Source organism: Grampus griseus, assembly GCF_964374135.1.
Source record: "Grampus griseus genome assembly, chromosome: 20".
NCBI lineage: Eukaryota > Metazoa > Chordata > Mammalia > Artiodactyla > Delphinidae > Grampus > Grampus griseus.
The window spans coordinates 32,929,463-32,955,281 of record NC_139014.1 but is presented as its reverse complement, the minus strand read 5'-3'; the positions used below and the strand labels follow the sequence as shown (position 1 = coordinate 32,955,281).

General features: G+C 40.7%; 1 protein-coding gene across 1 annotated transcript; it reads right to left on the bottom strand.

Annotated features, from left to right (window-relative positions):
• Nucleotides 1-23,644: 23,644 nt before the first annotated feature.
• On the bottom strand, nucleotides 23,645-23,926 carry SMIM36 (small integral membrane protein 36; the record flags this gene model as incomplete). The annotated part of the gene is made up of 1 exon (XM_082680002.1): nucleotides 23,645-23,926. One exon carries the CDS (start codon nucleotides 23,924-23,926, stop codon nucleotides 23,645-23,647), a length of 282 nt encoding a protein of 93 aa, XP_082536128.1.
• Between the last annotated feature and the right edge of the window lie 1,893 nt (nucleotides 23,927-25,819).

Genomic DNA, 25,819 nt, shown 5'->3' with positions numbered 1-25,819 from the left:
ATAGGAGACTCTCACATTTCTCCATGAGGAATTGTGTCTTTTTTTTTTAAAAAAAAAGATTTCTCTATACCTAGGGTTGAACAAAGTAGATACTCAAAAAGATTTCTTGAATAAATTATTATTACTACAACCACTACTACTATTAAAAGTAGTAGTAGAAAATATTTGTAGAGTTATTCACAGCTTACAAAGTACTATGCATTACCTCGATAGATCTTAAAAACATAGTGCTGAGTGAAAAAGAAGTCGTTCAAGCTCTATATCACAATACCCTTTACTTATATTTAAAACACATAAGTAGGGACTTCCCTGGTGGCACAGTGGTTAAGAATCAGCCAGCCAATGCAGGGGACATGGGTTCGAGCCCTGGTCTGGGAAGATCCCACATGCCGCGGAGCAACTAAGCCTGTGCGCCACAATCACTGAGCCTGTGCTCTAGAGTCCGCGAGTCACAACTACTGAAGCCTTCATGCCTAGAGCCCGTGCTCCACAACAAGAGAAGCCACCACAATGAGAAGCCAGCGCACAGCAACGAAGAGTAGCCCCTGCTCCACCGCAGCTAGAGAAAGCCCATGTGCCACAATGAAAACCCAATGCAGCCCAAAATAAAAATAAATTAATTAAATTTAAAAAATAAATAAAACACATAAGAATACAAATCAGCACTATATAGGTTTTAAAGATTCTCATACACCTAAGCATGTATAATAAACATGTTAGAAAGAGAGAGAGAGTCTGGGGGGAGAAGAGCAGTGGTGTAGAGAATAAATTGAGAAACATATAAAATTAAGCAGGAGTGAATCCTCACACAGACTAAGGATAGTAGGAAATTGGGGATTGAGAATCCCAGAGTTGAGAGTGATTATCTCAACTCTGACCTAAGGCCAAGGAGAGAGAGATGGGAGAGATTCAACTAGATTAGATTTGGGGAAAATCTAGAGTAACTATTTGTACTATATTTCGAGTACATTCAATTTCTCAAATCCTGATTTTTTTTAAAGGATAGTTACCTTTTTAAAAAAAATTAAATTAATTAATTTAATTTTGGCTGCGTTGGTCTTCGTTGCTGCATGCAGGCTTTCTCTCCTTGTGGCGAGCGGGGGCTACTCTTCCTTGTGGTGCGCAGGCTTCTCATTGCAGTGGCTTCTCTTGTTACGGAGCACAGGCTCTAGGCATGTGGGCTTCAGTAGTTGTGGCACGTGGGCTCAGTAGTTGTGGCTCACGGGCTCTAGAGCGCAGGCTCAGTAGTTGTGGCGCATGGGCTTAGTTGCTCCGAGGCATGTGGGATCTTCCCAGATCAAGGCTTGAACCCGTGTCCCCTGCATTGGCAGGCAGATTCTTAACCGCTGAGCCACCAGGGAAGCCCTCAAATACCTGATTCTTGACTCAACATCCCCTTACTCCTCAAAACAAATGTCCTATTCCTCTTCCTTCTCTCTCTCTTTTCTCTTGCTCATATACTCTCAAAACATCTTCATCAAAAATAAACGATTATCCATACAGTAACATGGATGAATCTCAAAGCATCATGCTAAGTGAAAAAAAGCCAGATTCAAAAGGCTCTATACCGTATGATTCCATTCATATGACATTCTGGAAAACGTGAAACTATAGCAACAGAAACAGGTCAATGGCTGCCAGAGACTGAAGGTGGGGAAACAGGATTGACTACAAAGAGAGAAATTTTTGGAATGATGGAAGTATTCTATATCTTGATTATGGTGGAAGTTACACAACTATATTAGTCAGCTAGGGCTGCTCTGATAAAATACCACAGATGGGGTGGTTTAAACAAATAATTTCTGTGAGTATCCAGAACAATACAATTTGTTCATGATCTATTTGATCTATTTCTTTAATGAGGAAAAAACCCCTAGACATCTCCCCTGCAGTGGTAATATTGAATGAGTTAAGTGTATCCTTGACGTCATATTGTTTTTGATTCTGTAATATGGTTAATAGAACAATTCAGGGCAGAGAGTTCTTGCAGGAGAAAGTTGCAAATGTAGGCTACGTTAGGAATCCATTGGGAGATTGGTCTGGAGGAGCAGATTGGAAAGGCTATAGATAGTCTTTGGTGGTAGCCAAATTCCTATATTTCTGGGTAACTTGTTTGGGGGTTAGTTGAGGTCAAACTTAAAATAATTGAGGACAGATTTTGGGGCAAGCAGGCTGGTACTGTGGAAAGCGTATGGCCTTGAAATAAATCTTGGATTTAGATGGATAGACATGGGTTTCAGTACGGGCTTCTCCACTTATTACCTTGGAAAAGTTATTTAACCTCTCTGGATCTTTATTTCCTTATCTGGAAAATGAGCAAATGAAAGCTAGCATGCAGTGTTGTCATGAAGATTTGAAATAAAGAATGTAAAACCCCAGCATGGGGAGCTCAGTACTCAACAATCTATAGCATTTACTCTTCATTGTGATTTGGACAGCAGAATTCAGACTAGGTCAGGCCCAGAGGTAGAATGAACACCTGGGCCTATGGGGTCATGGACCTCTGATGTGGTTTAATACTCTGGAGAAATCCCTTGGAGGCTGGTTTATGTGTCTAAGGAATGATAGAAGACTTTTTTTTTTTCTCCTCTAGAACCCCATAGCTACTTTCTGGAACTCTCTGTTAAGAGTCTTTCCTTTATTATGAAAAATTTAGTGCCTAAAGAGGTGGGGGCTTATTTTTATCTACCCAGGAGAATTTGGTCTCAGAGTCAAAAGGAAAAGGTCTTTCTTCTGCCCTAATTGGGGTTTCCAAGGGTCCCTCCAGGCTTGATAGTAGTATAATTATGGGGGTGAACACATAATAGGAGAGTGTTGATTGGTAAGTCCGCTGCTCAGTGTGGTAGGAGGTGTTCTGAATTAGAAAATAGGAAGGCTGGATCATTGAGCTTTTTTTTCCCCGAAGTAGGTGATTTCAGGTAAATAATTGTTCCTCTTTGGGTTTCATTTTCTGACTATATGAAGAAAGGACATTGAGTTAAATGATTTTTAAGGTCCTTTCCAACTAAGATATTCTAATATTCTATGGTTTGATACTGGAGAAGGACCTTGATTGATTTATAGAAGGTTTGACAGCATCCACCTGTGTGGAGCCCTGTGCTGTGGTTTTGACAGACGGACGAACAAACGAGACATAGCCCACTCCCAGCCTGAGCTTGTGTCTCTGTCACACTGCTGTCTGTCCAAAGTCGATTCCTATTTAGCACTTTTATTAGAGACATATAAGGCATGTTCATTCCATTTGCGGGAAGTTCAGAGCTGGGCGTGTTGACATTGTAGAATTTGATTCTTGCAGTATCAGGGTAAACAACAAAACAAAACACTTTTAAAATTTAAAAAGACGGACCAAAACTCACAAGATAAATGCATAAGGTACAATTAAATACAAATAGAAGGAAAATCCTTAACTCAGGTTTAACATAGATCAATTTACAGGTACAGGATAAGACATATTGGGTGGTAGCTTTAAGCATCTGACATGCTCTTCTGCTCAGCCTCTGAATGGTACAGAGTCACAAAGTAACATTGGTCACAGAGTTGGAGGAGGATTGAGTCTCCCTAAGGCCTCTGTGTCTGACAGCTTTATAACACCAGCGATATGGCTGGGAACCAGTTCTATCATCTCTTCCACTCCCACCCCTTCTTTCTTCTCTTTGCTCCTTTGAGAACAGGGTGTACCTTATCTAACACTGTATCCACTCCTGCATTTCTAGTCCACAGCTCTTTGACTTGCCCATGATAGGCAATTTTTTTTTCAGTGAAATTTGCTCTTTATTTGGGGACCAAGGAAGGACCAGCCCTCCAGCTCAGGGGGCGGGGGCACCAAGAAATGGAATGAAGACCCCACCCCGAACCCTCCCTAGATGCAGCAGGTGGGGAGAGGAATCCCATGATAGGCAATTAATACAATAGAAATACTACATGATTTTACCGCAGTCCATGTGAATTTTAATTGATATCAGTGAACCATGTGATAGAGCTGTCAGGAAATACCAAGTTCATCTTGGCCTGTGTTAACAGAAGTGCACAGTGGGCAGTAAGAGAACTCTGTATTCTGTGCTAAGCAGAAATGTTCACAAACATTGTGTCCCATTTTGAATATCACATTTAATGAGAGACATTAAAATTGGAGACTGTCCAAAGAATAATGAACAAGTTGGTGGCAGCATAGCAGTTAAACCCATCTGCTTTGGAGTCAGCAGACTTGCTCAGGTCCAAGCTCTGACACTTACTGTGACATCTTGGGGAAGTTACTTAACCTCCCATAGCCTCAGTTTCCTTATCTATGCAATGGAAATAACTGTACCTGTCTCATGGAGCTATGGCAAGGATGATGAGGATGATGATGAATTATGATCTATATTTGAGGGAATGAGAATTGTTTAGCCAGAAAATTGAAGACCTGATGGGAGGGGATGAGGGAAGTGAAAGGGAGGTGAGATCTATCTTTTGATATTTGAACAACTACTTTTAGGAAGAGTTAATGGATTTATTTTGGGTGATTCACATGACAAAATTAGGTCAAGTAGTAGGATTTGCAGAGAAGAAGATGATATTGTCTCAACACATGGCAGAAAATTTTGACAAATAGCATTGTTAAAAATGCATTTCAAGACCATTACCAGAGTGTTCAAGCAGGTGCTGACTTCCATGTCTCAGGATGGTACAGAGGGGATTCCTGTATTGGGTGAGTGAGTTTGGGCTCTTAGGTTCCCAAACTTAGCTGTGCCTCAGAATCATCTGGAAGCAGAGTTCAGGAATCTCTAATAAGCTCCTCAGGTGGTTCTGATAAAGTCAGTACCTAAACAGGCAATTTAGACCTCTTGAACTGGAGGATGGGTCTCCTTGTACCTATTTAAGCTGTGACGGGATTCTGGTGGGGAGGTGCTGTGAGCCAGGAAGATAAAAAAGCGCCAAGCATATTTTGGAATCTCTGGGGTCAAATGGAGGTTTCATGTAGAAGTGTGGCTGGGGTCTGGTTGGAAAAAAGGGCCAGTGTGTGGAGAGCTTTAGATGTGACGTATGGGAGTTTGAGGTTGTATCACACAGGGTTCCATGATAAATGTAATGCAAAGGAAATTACAAAAATTCCTCATTCTGGAAGGGTGAATAAAGGCAATTCCAGACACTACCTTTCTTTCCTCTTGGAGTTCACCATCTTGGAACCTATATCTTGACTCGTCACCTCCCATTTTCTTCATTCCTGAGCTACTCTTAGTTGGACAACGTGTGGTGACAGATCCATGATGCATCTTTAATGCACCTTTGCATCCCCAGTATGTGGAAAGAAAGTGAAGACTGTCACGTAGGTCCTTCTCCCAGCTAGTAGAGGAAGCACCCACAGGTCTGCTCAAATGATAAGTGACAGCCTCAAGATCACAGTCTTGATGATGTCAGAGGTCTCAAGGGCTGGAAGCCAAAGTTCAGAGATTTCCTCTTAAGGGACAAGTTCTTCTGCCTACGTCAAACCTACTGAATTCCGTAATGTAAGCACTTTTGTTTTTATCTCAAGGCAATTCTTAAGTTAATTAGTTGCAATTATTAGCTCTACTGCAGTAGAATGCACAATAACAGAGGGGGAAATGAGGCCATGGGGGAGATACAGCATAGATAGGAACTGCAACTGATCATACTGACCAATTTAAGTCTTAAAAAAAAGTCTAAAAGCAAAACCTATTCCTGAATCCTCAGGAGCCATGGATACGTAGAAGTGCAATGCATAAGGCAAATACTGTACTTTCACACTGTTCCTTCTCATATCTGCCCACATCCTGAGGCAATGATCCTGAAGCTGGTTCAGCAGGCAGAAAGAACAGTGGGGCTTGTCAGAAGCTCTATGTTTAAAGACTTGCTTTTCTTTATCAGCTGTGGGTTTGGGGCCAGTCAGTTCCATGACCTGTTTGGACGTAGAGACCTTGTAGGGTGTTGGGAGCCTTGTGTGTGAAGAACCTATGACCATACTTATAGTTTGATAAATGCAGATTGAGTCTGTGATGGTCTCCACTGTAACCTGGCTCTCTGGCTAAGCCAACACATGATTTGCTTGGCCCTACCTTTGTGCCTTCTAGAAGACACCACTATTTTCTAGGATTGTCTCCACTATTCTAGTAATGTTCCTAGCCAAATATATCTAAATTTGCATCTTTTCAGTGAGTAGTATAAGAAGGTGTTTAAGGTTTTGGGACTTCTATTAGTTTCTTAGAGCTGCTGTAACAAAGTACCAAAACCTGGGTGGCTTAAAACAACAGACATTTATTGTTTCATAGTTCTGGAGGCTAGAAGTCTGAAGTCAAGGTGTCAGCAGGACCACACTCTCTCTGATGGTTCTAGTGGAGAAGACTTCCTTGCCTCTTTTAGCTTCTGGTGTTTGCCATTAATCCTTGCCATTCTCTGGCTTGTACATGCATCATTCCAGCCACATAGGTGTCTTTTCCCTCTGTGTCTCCACATCATCTTCCCTCTGTGTGTGTCTGTGTCTGTGTCCAAACTATCCCTTTTTATAAGAACATCAGTGGATTAGGGTCCACTCTAATGACCTTGTTTTAACTTAATTACCTCTATAAAGACCTTATTTCCATATAAGTTCAGAATCTGAGGTAGTGGGGATTAGGACTTCAACATAGCTTTTTTTTTTTTTTTTTTTTTTTTTGCAGTATGAGGGGCTCTCACTGTTGTGGCCTCTCCCGTTGCAGAGCACAGGCTCCGGACGCTCAGGCTCAGCGGCCATGGCTCACGGGCCCAGCCGCTCCGCAGCATGTGGGATCTTCCCGGACTGGGGCACGAACCCGTGTCCCCTGCATCGGCAGGCAGACTCTCAACCACTGTGCCACCAGGGAAGCCCTCAACATAACTTTTGAGGGGATGCAATTCAATCTATAACAGGAGCAATACACATCTGGGTTCAAATCTTGGCCATGCCATCTATTAGACATGATCTTGGTCAAGTTATTCATCTCTCTAGGCCTTGGTTTCCTCATCTCTAAAATCAGGACTATGTTATTAACCACCTCATGGGGTTGTTTCGAGGTTAAAAGGAGATACTATTTGCCAAGTGTCTGGCAAGTGATGAAGGAGAAGGGCATTTTCATGGACATATCACTTTTTCTTAGAGACAGGAAAGCCCTTTGTAGAAGTCCCCTGAAGGGGTGGGCCACATTCTGACATCCTCAATACAAGTGAGGCTGGGAAAGTGAATATCTGATATATTTAGTCTCAACAATGAGACATGGGCCCTGCTAGCTACAAAAAAGTTAATAAACTGAAACCTCAATTAAATAGAGTTAGGAGACCAGGAATAGATACTCTCACACCCTGTAATGACAGCAGAGCCCAGCGGGAAGAAGAAAGACTCCTCTTCTTTCCTGGCAAGGACTCAGCCAATGAAAGCCCCAGATTCATCTTAGGACTGTCATGAGTTTTAAATGAGGTGATGTGCACAAAAACACTTGTTCCAGTGTGTACTCTCAGTAAGACCCCCTGCTGCTGCTGGTGTAGCATCGGCAGGTGGGCCTCCAACCCCATTGCATGCTTTTGAGTCCCCAGCTGGATCACCGTCACCATTTTTACTGTTAACATTACCTTCGACCATTTGACCTTTCTTTCAGAAACATGATCATTGCTGAAAAATTCTCAACGTTCCTGTGAGGCAGGGCCCGGCTAGTGAGAATGTCCTGTAGTAACCTCGTCACCACATCTAGCTGAGCGCCACAAGCAAAGGTAGAACCAAAAGAAATTGGGTGGCATCTCATGCATGCCTAGGGATTCTGTTATTTTGGCACAGGCATGGGTGAAGGGGCTGAGAAGTACACAGTGAGCTGAACAGGAAAGGCAGGGGCAGGAAGAAAGATGTGCTGTGAAAAAAACAATGACCTTCTGACTATCTAAAGCCCAGGCCTGAATACTAAATGGCTGGGAAGACAAGGCAGTTGGGTTTCTCATAAAATCAAAATCTGGTGTGATAATGGTATTGTAGTTATGATGGAATTGGATGCTTCAGTACTTAAGGGTGAAAATCTCTTCCAAACTTCTGGTCCCAATCCCAGATCTCCTAAAATAGACTTGACAATGGGACCTGAACATTCACATTTTTAATAAGTTTTCCAGGTGTTTCTGTTTAGCACACACATTGGTAGATTTTTGAGATACACTGTACTTACTCCAAACTCACATCCCTTGGTTAAATCCCTCCCCCAACCCCAATGTGGTGTAGAAGTGCAGAGGTGCAGGATTTCCTTTGATTTCTAATAATAATTGTCATGTGGGTAGCATTTCATGGGATCCGGAGACCTCAAGTCTAATCATCATTTTCTTTCAATTTCCCATGAGAATTTAGGCTAACCATGTAACTGCTGTTTCTCAGAGATAATGGTTTCTCCTTACACTACCTTATAATCATCACAGGGTCTGTGTAATAGCAGGGGAACCATGATTATCTCTTATATGTAATGTTACAAAATTTCTTCTTACTTAGATTTTTCAATGCTTCTCAATTTCTTTAGGCAAATTATAGACTGTCGCATTTTACTTATCTTGCACTTGGCCTGTCACACAATCACAGTAAAAAACCATAAGGGAAAAGCACATTTACATGTATGCACACGTGCAAACATACATTTTCTCTCTCTGTCTCTATCTCTGTCTCTCTGTCTCTGTCTCTCTCTCTCACACACACACACCCCTTTAATTAAACGGCCAGACCAGATGGCACTAAGTCTCAAGATACTTTACATGTAAGTAATCCTCTTAGACCCTTACTAAGAGCTTATTTACTCTTACTTTACGTGTAATTCTAACAGAACTTGGTGATCTGACTTCCAGGCCTCATGTTGAATAGAAGCAGCAAACAGAACAAAAATGGGGTGAAATGGGTGGGGATGCTGAGATCATCAAAATCTGAGCTTTGAATGCTCAGCAACAAGGCAGAAAAAAAAGAAAAAAAGGTGCTTCCCTGGTGGCGCAGTGGTTGAGAGTCTGCCTGCTGATGCAGGGGACGCGGGTTCGTGCCCCGGTCCGGGAAGATCCCACATGCAGCAGAGCGGCTGGGCCCGCGAGCCATTGCCGCTGAGCCTGCGCGTCCAGAGCCTGTGCTCCACAACGGGAGAGGCCACAACAGTGAGAGGCCCGCGTACCGCAAAAAAAAAAAAGAAAAAAAGAAAAAAAAGAAGAAAAGGATAACAAACAGAGCAATCTGGAGTCACTGAATTTTGAGATAAATAGTCTTTTGTGCTCCCATGGGTCATGGCAATGCTGCGATACAGCACAGTCTGATCCTTTCTGTTTTTGAGGCTGACTCTGAATCATCAAGGAGGCTAAATTAAGTTCTGTATTTTAGGTTTGGGAAGCATGGCCATGGGTACTCTAGCTAAGAAAGATTTATATCTAAAATGTTCAAAACCTTCAGAGAAGATTTGGTTTCTGAGGATCATATAGTTTTAGAATTGAAAGCATCATAATCATAATAAAATTATAATTTATTAAGTAGTTATTTGACAATAACCTTCTCCATTGAGCTGACCGACCAGATATGACCTTCTGCTACCCATTAGTAGAAGCTGGTGGGCTAGACAGAGGAAGCCTTTTTGCCATCATTAGATGAATCTTAAGATCCTCTCCAAAATTACAGAGAAGGAAGTTAGAGGTAAAGGAGAGAATTTCTAATTTGTCACAAATAGCACATGTCCAAACATCGTTCCTACTTCTTCCCTTCAAGAACCTTGTATTCTCCAGCACATTTACAACGCCCCCCCCCCAACATACCATCTGCTTCACCTTGCCTGCCCCCCCCCGCCCCCCTGCCTAGGCCCAAATCTATTCCTATTCTTCAGGATAGCTCAGTGCCACCTCCTCCAAGAAGCTGTCTGGAACTTTCAGTTGAACTTGATCTCTCCTTCTCTGAATTTCCATGGGATGTCACTTATCTCTCTCATTGTACATTTCAATTTCTATATTGTATTGTATTTTTTTTTTAATTATGGCTTCTTCCTCTTAAGAACCTGTAAATTGCTTGAGGAGAGAATCTAGATTTGATTCACTTCTGTGTCTCCAATAGCACCTGGCATAGTGTCTCACATATACTAGGTGTTTGATAAATGCTTATTGAGTAAATAAATGAATGAGTCAAGCCAGTCAGATATCCATCATTTGTATTTGTCAATGCTACATGGTTGACATACGGAAATAGGGACTCTAGGGGAAACATGAATTTACAGACAGAGACATTAATATGGAAAATTAGTACACTGATTCTTTTTCCTTTAGGGAAGTAACAATTTTCCCTCTTCTTAAAATGTGGGGCTAAGAGTGGTGGCCTCCCTCAAATGAAGAGAAAGTCACTGAACATCATCATAATGTGGCCTTGCACTTACGGCTGCAGCTTTAAAGCACATTTGCTTGACACTCTGTGATTCGTTGGCTGTTAACAAAAGTAGTCTAATAGCATTTTATGCAACTTACATTTGCAAATTACATTATGCAAATTACATTTGCATAGCATGCAGAGTTTTCAAAATGCTTTAATAGACATAATTTCTTTTGGCTGTCATGACAAAGTATAATGGCAGGTAGGACAGATGTTATTATCCTTGATTTTCAGATGAAGATTCTGAATCTCAGTGAACTAGTATAAATTACACAAGAGAAGTTACATGAGAAGTGCCAGAACTGGCACCGTTTTTGCCAACACTCAGTCTAGCACCTAAGCCAGTAGAACACACAGAAATGACTAATGCAAACCTTTCTTGTTTGGTTCAGCCCAAGAGTTCTTCTGCATCTGTGAACACCCACAGTAAGCATTGATTCTACAACTCATTTTGCATTTCCTAACTTGTACTGCCAGTTTTTGTTTTTAAATAGAGATAATGTGATGGTTAATTTAATGTGTCAACTTGGCTAGGCCATGGTACCCAGGTATTTGGTCAAGCATCAGTCTAGATATTGCTGTGAAGGTATGTATTTTTAGATGAGATTAACATTTAAATCAGCTGGCTTTGCATAAAACATATTACCCTCCATAATGTAGGTGGGATTCATCCAATCAGTTGAAGGCCTTAACAGAAGAAGTTTAAGGCTGCTTCCAGAAGGCTTAAACTCGAGTTGTTCGGCTCATCTCTGGTTCTTCAGTCAGCCGGGCTGCCCTGCAGATTTCAAACTTGCCAGGCTCACAATTGTGTGAGCAAACTTCTTAGAGTAAATTCTCTCTCTCTCTACATATATATGCAGTATATACACACACACATTCACTGGTTCTGTTTCTCTGGAGAACCCTGACTAATACAGACAGTTCCTAATTTAATAAGTATAATTTGTTTTATAAATGTATTTAGATTTAACATAGAAGAACTCAATGAATTCATGATACCAAAATTTTAAGAATGAAATAGATAGACATCTTCCCACCAAAAAACAAGCAAACAAAAAACTTCAGAAAAAAACACCCCAAAACCAAAAAACTCTGGGTGCCATTGTAAGAGTTTCAACTCCTTACTCTGAAAATTGACCATTACAAGGAAAGAGTTCAGCATGTATTCTGTCCTTCCTATATAAACTGTACTAGAGAGTAACACAGTCCTAACTGATGAGGGACAGACTTCTTTACAAAAGAATTCCAGCCAATAAATGTGGAAGGAATGATAGAGCTAGACCTATTTTCTAGCTTCTAATGCAATCATTCAGGCAATGATCAGCAACTGATGAAACCATGAGATGAAGAAGATGGAGAACTTTACGATGGCTTGACCACGTGGACAGCACCTGAATCCACCATCAATTTGCTTATCACTAAAAGTGGAACAACCAGACATTGCACACCTCCTGATATGAGGCAATATACAGCAAACAGAACCACCTATGAAGAGTTCTTGCCCAAAAAGAAGTTGAACCTGAACAAACCTTTGATAACTTCAATGTACAGGAAATACAGCATCTAGAAGAACAAATTAAAGTAAATAATGAAACGAGTGAATAAACTCCAAGTGGGTAGGGTGACCGAGAATGAAAGAGATGTTATTCATAATTATGCTGGGACAAAAAACATAAACTGGGACTGTACCAGGAAAAACTAGAAGAATTGTCATCATAAGAATTTGAGTTTGCTGATTGCAATGACATGGCCCAACTTTGCTCATCTATATCCTTCTTTTGGCATTCAATCAACATTCAAAAGTCTGTCTCCCAAGTCAGGCAATGAAACTAGCCCCATGTCTGCTGAGTCTGCAGTAGAGACTGAAAAAACCTACCCACATGATCTTTGGAGGCTGGAAGCACTTGCATCTCCTCTGGCTCCCAGGCAGAGGTGTCCCCATGCCTGGGCATGGAGGCTACATTATGAAATGCTCCCACTTTGCCTTTTTTTTTTTAAATACTTGTAATAGAGACTCATTGTAGAAAAAAATGAAAACTACAGCTAAGTACAAGAAGAAAATTTTCACAATTGCTCAGGGTGCAATACTATTAATACTTAAGTGCATGTGCTTTTAGACATACATATGTATATTTTTTGTACCCTAATGTAACCATACTGTATATGCTATTTGGAAATTTGCTTTTTTTCACTTAATATTATATCATTAACATATTACCATGTTAATGAATTCACTGCTACAATGAATGCCTATTATTCCATTGTAAAGATGCACCATAATTTATTAAACCATTCCTGTTTTTGAACATTTAGCTTGTTGCCAACATTTTGCTCTTTATTCATCTTTGTATGTATTTCTTATATACTTACACAATTTCTTCCATAGAAGAAATTTCTGAAAGTGGAACAGCTGGGTCAAAATGCTTTCAAATTTTAAAGGCTTTTGGCATATGTATCTGGTCAAATTGCCTTATAAATAACTTATATGAATGTATATGTTCAGCAAGAGCATGTGAGCACTCATCTCTCCCCACAACACCCCCCAACATCATCATAAAAGCTAATGTTTATTGAGCTCTTAGTATGTGCCTGGTAAAGTTCTAAGCATTTTATTCCTAGCAATTCGCTTAATTGTCACAATTCCTCCGTGGTAGTTGCTATAATTATTCAAAATGTATGATGAGGAAACTGATTATATATAATTGTATTTTATTTTATTTTTTATTTTTATTATTATTTTTTTTGCGGTACAGGCCTCTCACTGCTGCGGCCTCTCCCGCTGCGGAGCACAGGCTCCGGACGCGCAGGCCCAGCAGCCATGGCTCACTGGCCCAGCCGCTCTGCGGCATGTGGGATCCTCCCGGACTGGGGCACGAACCCGCGTCCCCCGCATCGGCAGGCAGACTCTCAACCACTGCGCCACCAGGGAAGCCCTATAATTGTATTTTAAAAACAGAAACATGAGAGTGAAAAAGTAAATAAAAAGTTATTTCCCCATCTTAAAATCCCACTCTATCGAATAACCACTGTTAAAAGTTGGTGTGTATTTGTCTACATATTTTCTATGCACACAAAACATGTAAGTGTGTGAGTGTACTTTGTTTTTTAAACACAGAAGAAATCATACTACATATACTACCAAACTCCTCTGTGATCAGCATTTTTCCTCTAATGATATATGATGGGCATGGCAGTTCCTGCAGATTTACCTCATTCCTTTACAGTTTCATGACATTCTATTGTATGAATGTGCCACATTGGCTTATGTCTCTCTCATCTCCCCAATCAGGCTGTGAATTCTATAATCTATAGCACAACTTTTTGTCACTTAGCAAGGTCTGAGCTCATAGCAAATGAACACTGGATGGAAAAGCTTGTTTTCTGTAGAGTGTATATTTTCTCTGAAAATCCATGTATATTAAATGGAATCGCCCATCTGAGAAATGCCACCCTAAGCAAGTTACCAATCTCTAGGCTTTAGTTAATTCCTTTAGCAACTGGCTGTATTTGGCTGTGTATTTTCTGTGGGACTCATAACACCTTTGAAGTTGAGCAATCAGTTGCACCATCCAAAGCATCTCAAGTAAGTTGGAAAATCACTAGAGAGGGACTTGGGAGGCCGGGGTTCTGGTACTGACCATGCCATGTGACCTTGAACAGGGCACTTTTCCTTTCTGCTTCTCTCCACTGTTGCATTAGGGGTTGGGCATGGGGCCATGAAGGCCCTATCTAGCTATGAGATCTTATGAATTTACAAGCCAGAGCAAAATCCACCTCTGTGAGCCATGCAGTAAGAATGGGCATGACAGTTCATGTTCCCTGAAGAATCATTTTAACTTTTGGCATGTACACTTGACATTTTTTAAGATGGAAAAACACAGAAAGGAGAGCATATGATATAGTCTTAGAGTGAGGGTGAGAAGTGAGGCAGATCTGCCGTATGGTCTCCCAGAAGCAGAACAGGAGAAAACCAGTCTGTGCTATTCATTCTCTCCTACTTTAAGCACCTTCCAAACAGCTTTGCAACCATGATTTGGAATGCTCTGTTATAAGGGTGCAGGGAGACATTAGGTAGGGTCATATGTAAATTCACTTATTTTATGTAGAAAGTTAAAAAAAGGTACCAGCTTATACATACACTATGATTACTAATATGAAAAATATACATAAAAGTGGCAGAAAATGCAACAGAATAGTATAGTGTTTATCTCTGGGTTATGGGTGATTCCTATTTTCTTCTCTATACTTTGCTCAAAGTTTCCCTAATGGATGGGCATTCCTTTTATAGTCAAAAAAATACAATCAGAAAAACATAAATACTAATAAAAAACCAAGCATGCAATTACACTAACTGCTACTGGAGATCACTTAGGGTAGTTAAAATCATCATTATCTCTTTCTTTTCCAATTCCAGAGCTTTCAAGTTTACCTTAACAAACAGGTATTAATTTTAGAAGGAAAAACAACCCCACAAGGACAGTTGCCTATACCAAATTCATTCTCTCCCTTTTCTTTTGTAATGAAACCCTGAATTTGGTTGGGGGGAATGTCAATGTACCCTGCAAAACTCTGCATCTTCCAGCCTTCTTTGCAGATGGGGGTAGACATTTGGTTAACTTCTAGCCAATGAAATATAAGTAGAAGTGGTTGAGTGGGCCTCTCAGCTGACTTGACTGGTATCAGCCCATTTGCCCTTCCCCTCTTATTCCTCTCTCTCCCTGCCTGGAACTCAGATGGAAGGTTTGGCACTGCAGTGGCCATCTTGCAATGAGAAGACAACTTCAGTGATAGAAATCATGAAGTAAAGCTGATGGGGCAGAAATAAATGTACCTGGGTCCTTGGGGGTATCTTAGAGCCACTGTACAAGGTTGAACCATCTCCCTCCCAACTTCAAGCTGCAGGAGAGATAACAAAGTCCCCATCATGTTTCAGCCACTGTGTTTTGTGTCTTTGTTAGTCATAGATGAGCACAATTTCTAATTAATGCATCCACTTAAAAAAATTATTTTTAATTCCTAATCACTGCAACCATGTGAAAACAAGGTTTTAGGGGAAGGCAATTGAAATTCACTTAGGATGGAAATAAAAGGCAATGTTCTACTAAAAATTAAGGATTGTCTCCGAGGCTCCAATAAATCTAATCTGTTTCACATTGTCAATGTTCCACGCTTGGCAGTAAGTTCATTATTTTTACATTTGGGGACAATAAGTTTGTTAATACATCCCAGGAACTAGGAAATCAATGCATTACCATATGCCTACACTGAGACCATTTGTCACGGTTTATGCTCCTTCCAAAGCGTGCAAAAGAGACCTTGACTTGAAGAAGCACCAACGTGGGGATAGTTAATTGAAATGTCAGATGAAAGACTGTTAGAAAATGGTGTGTGTGCATGCCTCCTGTGAAAGAAAAGGACTTAGCCCTCCGTTAAGCCTCGCTTTGCAGCTCCCTGATCAATAACAATGCCACAACCAAAGGCAGGTTTTCGGGAAAAATCCTCCTGTCTATAGTTTCTTCATTCTAAAAGGTCAGGAGAGAGGAAAGTTCAGGAAAAAGGAGAGATATGGGGTCAAAAATGCCAGAGCTGGAAGGACCTTGGATGGTTGTTAATTAACTTCATTGCTTTCTTTCTCTAGATGAGCAAGTGGGGCCTAAAACCTCCCAGGAAGTTAGTGACTGGGTTAGAATTGGAACCTGGGGCAGCAGCAGAGTCTAATAGCACAGAGGGACGTGGCAGGACCAGGTCCAGGAGGACTTGCAACCATTTTCCTGGTGGTTCAGTAGAGGCAAAAAAGGAAAAAGAGGGAAAAGCAAAGAGGGAAAGAGGAAGTTGGAGGATTTTGGTGGCGCTGGGGCCAGAACGGGTAGAGAGGTGGAAGGACTCTTTTCTATTGCTCTGGTTTCCCAGCCTCCTCTCCACTGTGCCTGTGAGGGAGGGGGGCAGCCCTGGCATCATCTCGGCTGCTTCATTAATTACAAGATTATGTGCTGCACGTTCCTAGTCTTCCAAGCTTGGGGATGTCAGAGCAGCCCAGCCACCTCCCTCCTGTGTCTGGGGCACTTTGTTTCCACAGGATAGTAATTCCTATTCTACAGTTGAAGTAAAAAAAGTCTTCCTTTCTCTAACAGGATGAAGATTTCCTGATGTGTTCAGTCCTTTACTGGGTGCTGCGGGGACTGAAACAGGCATACAGGACACTCACTCTTTTGTTGGCTTTTCTTGACTTAAGATCCAGCCAGGAAAGAGAATTCAAAGTAAATGAATAGGATTTACAAAGGAGAAGAACTTATCTTTGCATATTTAAAAAAATCATCAAGGAATTTTGCCAAAACGTCCTTAACAGTACAGAGATCTAGTCCAAACTTGAAAATTACTGCTCATTATTAAAAAAATATATTTCCTAGATCAAGTTCTTAGACAAGGTTCCCATTCCCACTCATCCAGAGCAAAACTTAGGGTTAGGCTGGGGGAGATTGGAGGTTGATTATTGCCGTTATACACAGACAAAATCAGGAGGCAAGGTGGTGGAATGGCGTGGAGCAGTGGTCTCCAAGGTGAGGTGTACAGGAAGATCCGTAAAGTACATAAAATGTATAAGTATATGCATATGTGTATATATATCTACAAATCTAGACTTATTTAAATATATATTATTTAAATATTCATAAATGTATACTTATATAAATACACACACACAGGTGAGTACTAAAGTTTTCTTTAGGGAAAGGAATGCAGGCTCAGAGGTGCTTGGAGGCCGCTGGTCTGGAGAATGGGTTTTAGAGTCTTAGCTACCAAAAATTCATAAGATTGGGAAAAAGACAGTACCTCTTAGGGTTGTAGTGGATAGACAGACAATACATGAAAAGTGCTCAGGAATTTTTCCTGCTACTTGGCAAGCTTTGTGAGGACAGAACTTGCATCTGTTGTGTGCTTAACGTATCTCCTGGACCTGGCACGAGGCCTGTACAAAGTAGGTCAAATATTTGTCAAATAGATGAGTGATCAATAGCTATGTGCAATTGCTTCCATGTTAGCTGTCACCACACCTGTATCAGCGCTGCCTCAGCAACAACACTGGAGTACACAGAAGTGACAGTGGCATTAGGATTGAGATTACCTTTAATTCACCCCATATTTGAAAACAGGTAAATCATTCACAAACTTAGATAACTTATTTTTAGTAACAAATGACTTGCAGACATCTCACAACTGATGGTGATTCATCAATAGGCTATGAGTGTGATCACCAACCTTATGACTGTGATCTAATCTGATTGGATTCTTTCATGAGACATGTTTATACAAATCACCCGATAAACAGTGATTTCTAAAAAAAAATAAAACCCAGAAGGGGCAAATGAGAGAAAATGAATGTAGAGTATAAGAGGCAGAAGAGATTTAGGTTAAATTTAGGGAGACTTTCTTGTTGCCATTTAAGAAACCAATCGTTACCTTATCTGGACCTTCTGATTTTCCTCCTGAGTATCTGTCTAATAACTGTTACGTTGAAATTTTTCTCCAAAATTCTATCACAAGTTTTTCTCCCTCACCTAATGGCAAGCAACTTGTCACTGATAAATTTCCATGGTAAGAATGTCCTTATCAGTTCTGACAAACAGTTCAGATTCCAAATTCCACTGCCACGTTTCTTCTGCACGCTTGTTGGCCAATTTTTTTTTTTTTTTTTTTTTTGCGATACGCGGGCCTCTCACTGTTGTGGCCTCTCCCGTTGCGAAGCACAGGCTCCGGACGCGCAGGCTCAGCGGCCATGGCTCACGGGCCCCAGCTGCTCCGTGGCATGTGGGAATCTTCCCAGACCAGGACATGAACCCATGTCCCCTCCATCGGCAGGCGGACTCCCAACCACTGCGCCACCAGGGAAGCCCCTTGTTGGCCAATTTTAAGCACACGCCACCCCAGCCCTTGGAGCAACAGGCTTTTCTCTCCCTTGGTCCCCTTCATCCTAACCAAGTCCTCATTCTTCTAGTATCTCCTAAGTCTTGAATGTCTTTCAACCTCAGATTGCAGCTGAGGCCACCAGGCTGTAGATATGCCAAACAGAGAACCAGCAGATCCCAGCATATGGCTGATGTTTAATTAAATAACAGTCAAGTACAGAGAAACTTCGAATAAAAAATAAGCATGTGCAGACAACTTCTCACTATCTTGGGAGGATGTGAAATAGCTGAGATCTTTCTTAATCTCAGTGTTACAAAACCCTTATCTGGAACACTGACAGCCCAAGTGTTCTTTTACTTTGTATATTTCAACCACTACTGTTCTCAGGGAAGATGAAATAATGAAAAAAGGGCTATCCTTGGTACTCTTGAGCAACGCTGGACTGTGCCCTCTAGTTCTCAGGGGCTTTTGCCCTCATCAAGGGGTTTGTGTTATCGGTGCTTCCTGAAAGTAAAGGCAGTGAGAGGTAGATTGCAAAAGTGTACACTCAGCAGGCCCAATCGCTCTGCTACTCTGCATAGATTCTGGGCTGCCATGGAAATATAGGCAAACTCAGGGCTGAGTCAGGATCCCAGGGCTCTGCTAATCCTATTCTGTCCCCTAAAAGTTCAGACAAGACAATCTGAAACTCCCTTGTCTCTAAAATAAGAATAAATGTTCCTCCCCCTACAAATTTTCTGGCAGATTAAATGATGTGTCTGGCACTCACTAAAGTGGCTTCTGAAGTATCTATGGGATATCTGGAGGGACTTGGATTCTTTAAGCCTAGTTCTGAGGCTTTTTTTTTTTTTTTTTTTTTGACTTCAACCCAGTAGGTTTACACTTGGACTCCATAACATCTTTTCTTTGTGACTGGCCCCTTCCTCCTCTTTATAGAGCTTATTCCTCTCAATTATCCTTTACATTCTATTTAGGAAAACCACAAGCATAGTTTCTTCCTCAAGACATTTCTCCTGTATTCTACCCTCCTTAAAAACACAACAAATTGTTACTCTGCTTGTGCGTGTCTCTTTCCCAGGTAACTCTGATAAAGCTTAGTTTTCTATCTTCTGCCCAAGGCCCCAACTCAGTATGGTGTCACATCCAAAAGAATCATGTCACTGACTCCAAAGGGACTTAAAGTGTTAAGCGTCCCATTATATGTAGTAAAATTATCTTTAGGCACTGTATGAGTTTGCTAATCCTATCCTAACAATTTACCACAAACTAAGTGGCTTAAACAACAGGAATTTATTGTCACACGGTTCTGGAGGTACAAAGTTTGAGATCAAGGTGTTGGCAGGGTCATGTTCCCTCCAAAGGCACTAGGGTAGGATCTGTTCCAGACCTCTCTCTTCCCTTCTGATAGTTCCTTGGCAAGTGGTAGAATAACTCTAGTCTTCACAGACATTCTCCTGTGTGTATGTCTGTGTCCAGATTCCCCTTTTTCATAAGGACACCAGTCATATTGGATTAGGGCTCCACCCTCCTCCACTATGACCTCACCTTAGCTAATTATACTGGTACTGATCCTATTTTGAAACAGGATCACATTCTGAAGTACTGGGGGTAAAGACTTCAACATATGTCTTCAACCCATCACAGATGCTTCCCCCTATTTCCCAATTCCTGCTGTGTGTGGCAGCTCTCCAACCTCATCTTCCTTCTCCTCAGTGGTCCCATAAATGAGCCTGAATCTGCAGGAGCAGTCTTTGCCGCTGAGTGGCAAGATGCCCTACATTACTTTCACCTTATCTGTTGGTATTATAATAATAGTGGCTTTCGTTGTGTTAAAATCATACCATATGCCAGATATTTTACATATATAATTCTAAACCTCATCGACAACGTTGTATTTAAGTTGGGCAAAAGGCTTAGGCAGTTAAGTGATGCATAAAAGGCTCAACAGCAGGTAGAGACAGAGGGTCTTGAGCTTGGCATTTCTGGCACCAAGCCCTGCCTTAGGCCATTCCATCTTGGTGTCTTTTGGAATATCAGAAGATAATGTTCTGGCCAAATTATCACAATTCATTTTTTCTTTGCTAGAAATCTGAAAAAACTGTTATATGATTTAACAGCTTTTTCTTGAGCAGTCTCCCAGGTATGCACTTCTAGCATGGGAGAGAGAAAAAGAGGAATAAACATGGGTTTGCTACTGCCCTTGAATGGCTGAAAAACATAGAGAGCAGAGGCGACATACCTACAACTGAGCTCAGATGCTGCCTCCTGCATGGACCTGCTGTGGACCTGCACAAGCTCTAGTGCATTCCTGAGCCTCCATTTTCTTATCTTTAAGCTACTTTTAATTGTGTCTGTCTCATAGGGGAGGGGAAGGGTGAAAAAAAGGCATCTGGCATGTAGAGATTCCTGACAAACCTACATTCTCTCCCTCCCTTCCCTGGCCTTGGAAGAGTTCTGTTTATGTCCTTCCCACAACTATCATCCAAATTAGGCCAAAATATTGCATTTGCTTTGATAAAAATTGTGCATGATGGGAGAATAATGAATTAAAAGAAGGTGGAATAAGGGAGTCCTAATCCCAAAAGGAAACAAAAATAATGCTGTAGTATTTGACTGTAAAAGGAGCTCCTTGGTTCTAGCTGGCACCCGCTTCACCAGGCTTTAAGACATTGGTTACAATTTCATAGCTGTGCAACTAATAATTCCATTGGGAATTAAAGCTTTATTTAAAAAATAAGAAATAAATCACAAAGTTTTAAACTACAAACAGGTAAGAGATAACGTTTACCTGAAAGAGGACTGGGGGACAAATAGGAAAAAGGTAATAACAGGATCTTTGTGTCAGTTTTGAAGCCAAAGGCTCTTGGGAAAATCACTCTTCTTTCTGGGCTAGTTTCCTTGTTGGTAAAATTCTTAAAGATACTTCTAGTTCTTATAAGATTCTAAGTGTACGTGCTATACAGAAAAGATTGTTTTAAAAGCTGAGAAGCTGGTTCCTGTTGGAGAACACAACTCCAGATGAACCACAAGTCAAAGGAACCGCAGGCTTGGAAAAGCTTAATGCCCTTTATTCCAACATCCACCCTAGAGCCTTTTTAGTTTCCTTCTTTCCTTCTTTTTTCTGACTTTATTTCTGTTCCCTTTTCTGTCGTTGTTGTTAGTTTAACTATTTGGTTTTTTGTTCTTCTCGTTCTCCTTCTTTCTCTTAGAATTTATTTTTCTTTTCTTCCATTTCTGTTAATTTTTCTTCTTCAATTGACCACAATATGGAATTGAAATATAATTGAAACTATTTGTTTATCTAAAAATTATCAATGAATGATTATATAATCTTAACTTTAAAATTAGATGAGATAAACATTTTCTATTTCTCTCTCTCAAAAAGCTATGATTACAATTATTATTGTTGTCAACACTTTTCTTGTGGTCCTTGGATTTTTTTCTTCACTGATATATTTTTTTCTCCACTAATTTATATGTATTCCCATGATGGGGAAGTAAATAAGGTTAGTCCAGGTGAAGTTCACACTAGGCAAAGTGCAGGTTCTTAGAAGCTGCCTGTTAATTTACTCTATTTTCCCATTAATTTTATATTTTCACTATTAAGGTAAGGATGGCTCCTTGACCATAAAAGAAAAAAATTTCTCTGAAAGATTCTCAATATAATTTTCAAATCACATATGTAAGAGAAAATATGATTTTCTGATAAAATATAAAGAAAAATTTTTAAATATTAAAACTCTGAAAACAAAATTACTGGGATTTTGTTTGTTTTTGTTATACTACTCAACAATCCAATGTCAAAACAGTGCCCATTGCTGAAGCTGGCAGGGCAGGCTGGGCCAGTACCTCCTCTTCAAGTTTTCTATAAGCTAAAATGAAACTTAATTTCTCACTTTTTCTTCCAAGTTTTGGAAGCCATCAGACTGTCACAGTCAGTGAACGCTACAATTTCTGCTTCCAAGCTTTGTCTATATTATCTCTTCTGTCTAAAATGCCATCTCCTGTCCTACTTCCAAGCCCCCAACACATTTTTGTCCTTCTAGAAAATAGTTGCTTATCTTTCAAGACAAATCATCTCATCTTTGAAGCCTGAGTCTAAGATGAAATTGTTTATTCAACATTATACAAATGTTTCTTGAGCCCCTTCTTAGTGCTAGGCACCCATGTCTCTGCAGACTCCTGCACTCTAGGTAGACTTCTAGCACAGAATCTGCAATGCCTTCTTGTCCTTCATCCTCTGAGTCATTCCTGACTCCTCCTCTTCCTGTTAGGCAGCAAAGACCGAAGAGAGGGTCATGACGCACTCATTTCTTTGTATTTCCAACAGGGCCTGATTAGAAGAAGGAGTTTAGTATATCACCAAGTGAACATATAAGTTGCTCTGAGCTCAGAGCAGGGAGGATTAATAAAAAACATACATACACAATGGAGATACTAATTCAAAATTGTGAAAATAAATGAATGAGCAGAAAAACAAATTTATAGCTAATAACAGCAAAGAAAGGGAACAGGAAGACAGCAAGTAGTGCTGGGGGGAGTGAAACACCAAGCCATGGGACCTCAGTAACTTTGCGTTGGACCAGGTCAGATTTGAGGACTGGAGATTAAATTTCTTGATGAGAAATATGAAAGGGAATAATATTAATATTCATCATAACAGCTAACCCTACGTGCCAAGTACTGTCTCAGGTGTTTTCAGTGAACTCACTAATTTAAATACTCCAAACAGCCTGGAGGTCCTCCCACTAGTCCTGAGGCACAAACAAATGGCTCTGGTCACACAGCCAGTAAGTGAAGGAGACAGGGTCTGAACCCAGGCTCCAAGCTTTGTCAGTAAACCACCATGCTCTACAGTTACTGTGTTCACCATATTGACTCACAGTGAGGAATGAATGTGAAGAGATGGTACCTATAGAAATAATAAAAATCTTAAGTCTGGAAAAGTTCAGTGGTTGCCTTGAAAAGAAAGGATTTGCTAAGTATAGGATAGATTTGAGCTAGTCTCATTCCTCACCACACACACACACACACACACACACACACACATACCATTGCACTCTCTTCTTTCAACCCTTTCTCAAATGTCAATCTCTCCTAGAAGTTGCAAGGAGAGCTTCATCAGGAATGTACTTGTAACCAGCTTCACTAAGCAATAGTATTGCTGAGATTTTGCATCTGGAGACCTTGACCAAAGGTTGCCGTGGGCTTCTTACCTTAAACAGTTGCTTCACCCTCAAGGAGGATGACAAGAAAGCAGAAAGGAAGGCAGAGCTCCCACTTACATAGCCAAGCAGGACCTATGTGCCGAGAGAATTGTAGCCATGTGGGGAAAGTTTTGTCCAGAATGTCTAGTGCTCTCTCCCCAGTATCCTTCAGCCAGTCTCACACCATTGTGCTTTTCTTCCCTAGTGGAGCACGATTCCCAAAATGAAGGCCAGGGCCCCTTGCCCAGTGGGCCCGCGGAACACTTTGCTGCATTACCACCAGGTGGATGGAGGACTGAGCGTCCAGGGTGGCCTCAGGAGCATACTCCTTACTGGGGTCCTTGCCTCGGCAGTCATACAGCACGCAGGAGATGAGGAAAACCAGGAGCAAGATGACGTAGCTCGCAACTAGGATGATCAGGTTCAAGGTGACAGGGTCAATCTCCAGGTAAAATTCCATCGCATCCCTCACGGTTGGGAAGTGGGTCTAGAGAAAGGCAGTGGGGCCAGTTTGATGGTTGCTGGAAGCAAACCCTGGCTCGATGGAATAGCTACATTGGCTCTGCAATAAAAATACATTAATCCTCACTGCTTCAGGAGACCTCACAGATTAAAGCTGCCTGGTTTAATAACTTAAGCTCTTCTGTTAATACTGCAGCCACCAAAGCACAGAAACTGTCTCATCAACTCACCTATACAGAGAGAGAAAGAGAAAAAGAGACATGGTTCATGTTACCAAAGTGTGGTATGTAAGCAGGAGGTCCATATAATTCAATGCCCAAACACGGAGTTTTGGTGAACAAGAGTAAGTGCTGTTAATAAGCACACTGTTAAACACTGGATTGTCCTGGAAAAATTGTGAAGTATGGTCACCCTTTATATAAGGGAAGTTTATTTATTTCATTTTATTTTTTAAATTAAATACAATATTTTATTAGTTTCAGGTGTACGACATAGTGATTGAATATTTTTATAGATTATACTCCATTTAAAGTTTTATAAAATATTTACTATATTCCCTGTGCTGTACAATATATCTGTGTATCTTATTCTTTTTATATATAATAGTTTGTACCTCTTAATACCCTACCTATGCCTTGCCCTCCCCCCACTGGTAGAGTTTGTTTTCTGTATCTGTGAGTCTGTTTTTGTTTTGTTATATTTATTTGTTTTTTTTTTTTTTTGGATTCCACATATAAGTGATAATATACAGTATGTGTTTTCCTCTGACTTATTTCACTAAGCATAATACTCTTCAGGTCCATCTGTGTTGTTGCAAATGACAAAATTTCAGTCTTTTTTATGGTCAATATGTAAATATGTGTATATACACCACATCTTCTTTATCCATTCATCTGTTGCTGGACACTTAGGTTGCTTCCATATCTTGGCTATTATAAATAATGCTGCTATGAACGTTGGGGTGCATATATCTTTTCAAATTAGTGTTTTCATTTTCTTTGGATATATACACAGGAGTGGAATTTCTGGGTCATGTGGTAGTTCTATTTTTAGTTTTTTTGAAGAATCTCCATAGTCTTTTCCAATGGCTGCACCAGTTTACATCCCCACCAATGGTGCACAAGGGTTCACTTTTCTCCACATCCTTGCTAATGTTTATTTGTCGTCTTTTTGATGATAGCCATTCTGACCTGTATGAGATGCTGTCTCATTGTGGTTTTGATTTGTGGTTTCCCTGATGATTAGCAATGTTGAGCATCTTTTCACGTGCCTGTTGGCCATCTGTATGTCTTCTTTGAAAAAATGTCTATTCAAGTCTTCTGCCCATTTTTTAATCAGGTGGTTTGTTTTTTTATATTGAGTTGTATGAGCTGTTTATATATTTTGGACATTAACTCTTTTTTTTTTTTTTTTTTTTTTTTTTGCTGTATGCGGACCTCTCACTGTTGTGGCCTCTCCCGTTGCGGAGCACAGGCTCCGGACGCGCAGGCTCAGCGGCCATGGCTCACGGGCCCAGCCGCTCCGCGGCATGTGGGATCTTCCCAGACCGGGGCACGAACCCGTGTCCCCTGCATTGGCAGGCAGATTCTTAACGACTGCACCACCGGGCAAGCCCTCTAAGGGAGATTTTAATGCCAAGTATCCATCTTTGGAGTGATTTGGGCTTTGGGAATGGATGTGTTTCTTTAATAAGAGGAACACGCACAGCGCCTGACATTTTCACCCTTTCTGCCTTTGTTGGTTTTTTTCATCATTAATTCAAAAATACTTCTTGAGCACCTCCTGTGTTCTAGGTACTGTGCCAAACAATAAAAAGATAGAAGCATGTAGTCTAGCAGGGGAGACAGACATTAAACAAATAATAGCACAAGTAGGAATAAATTTATAAAGA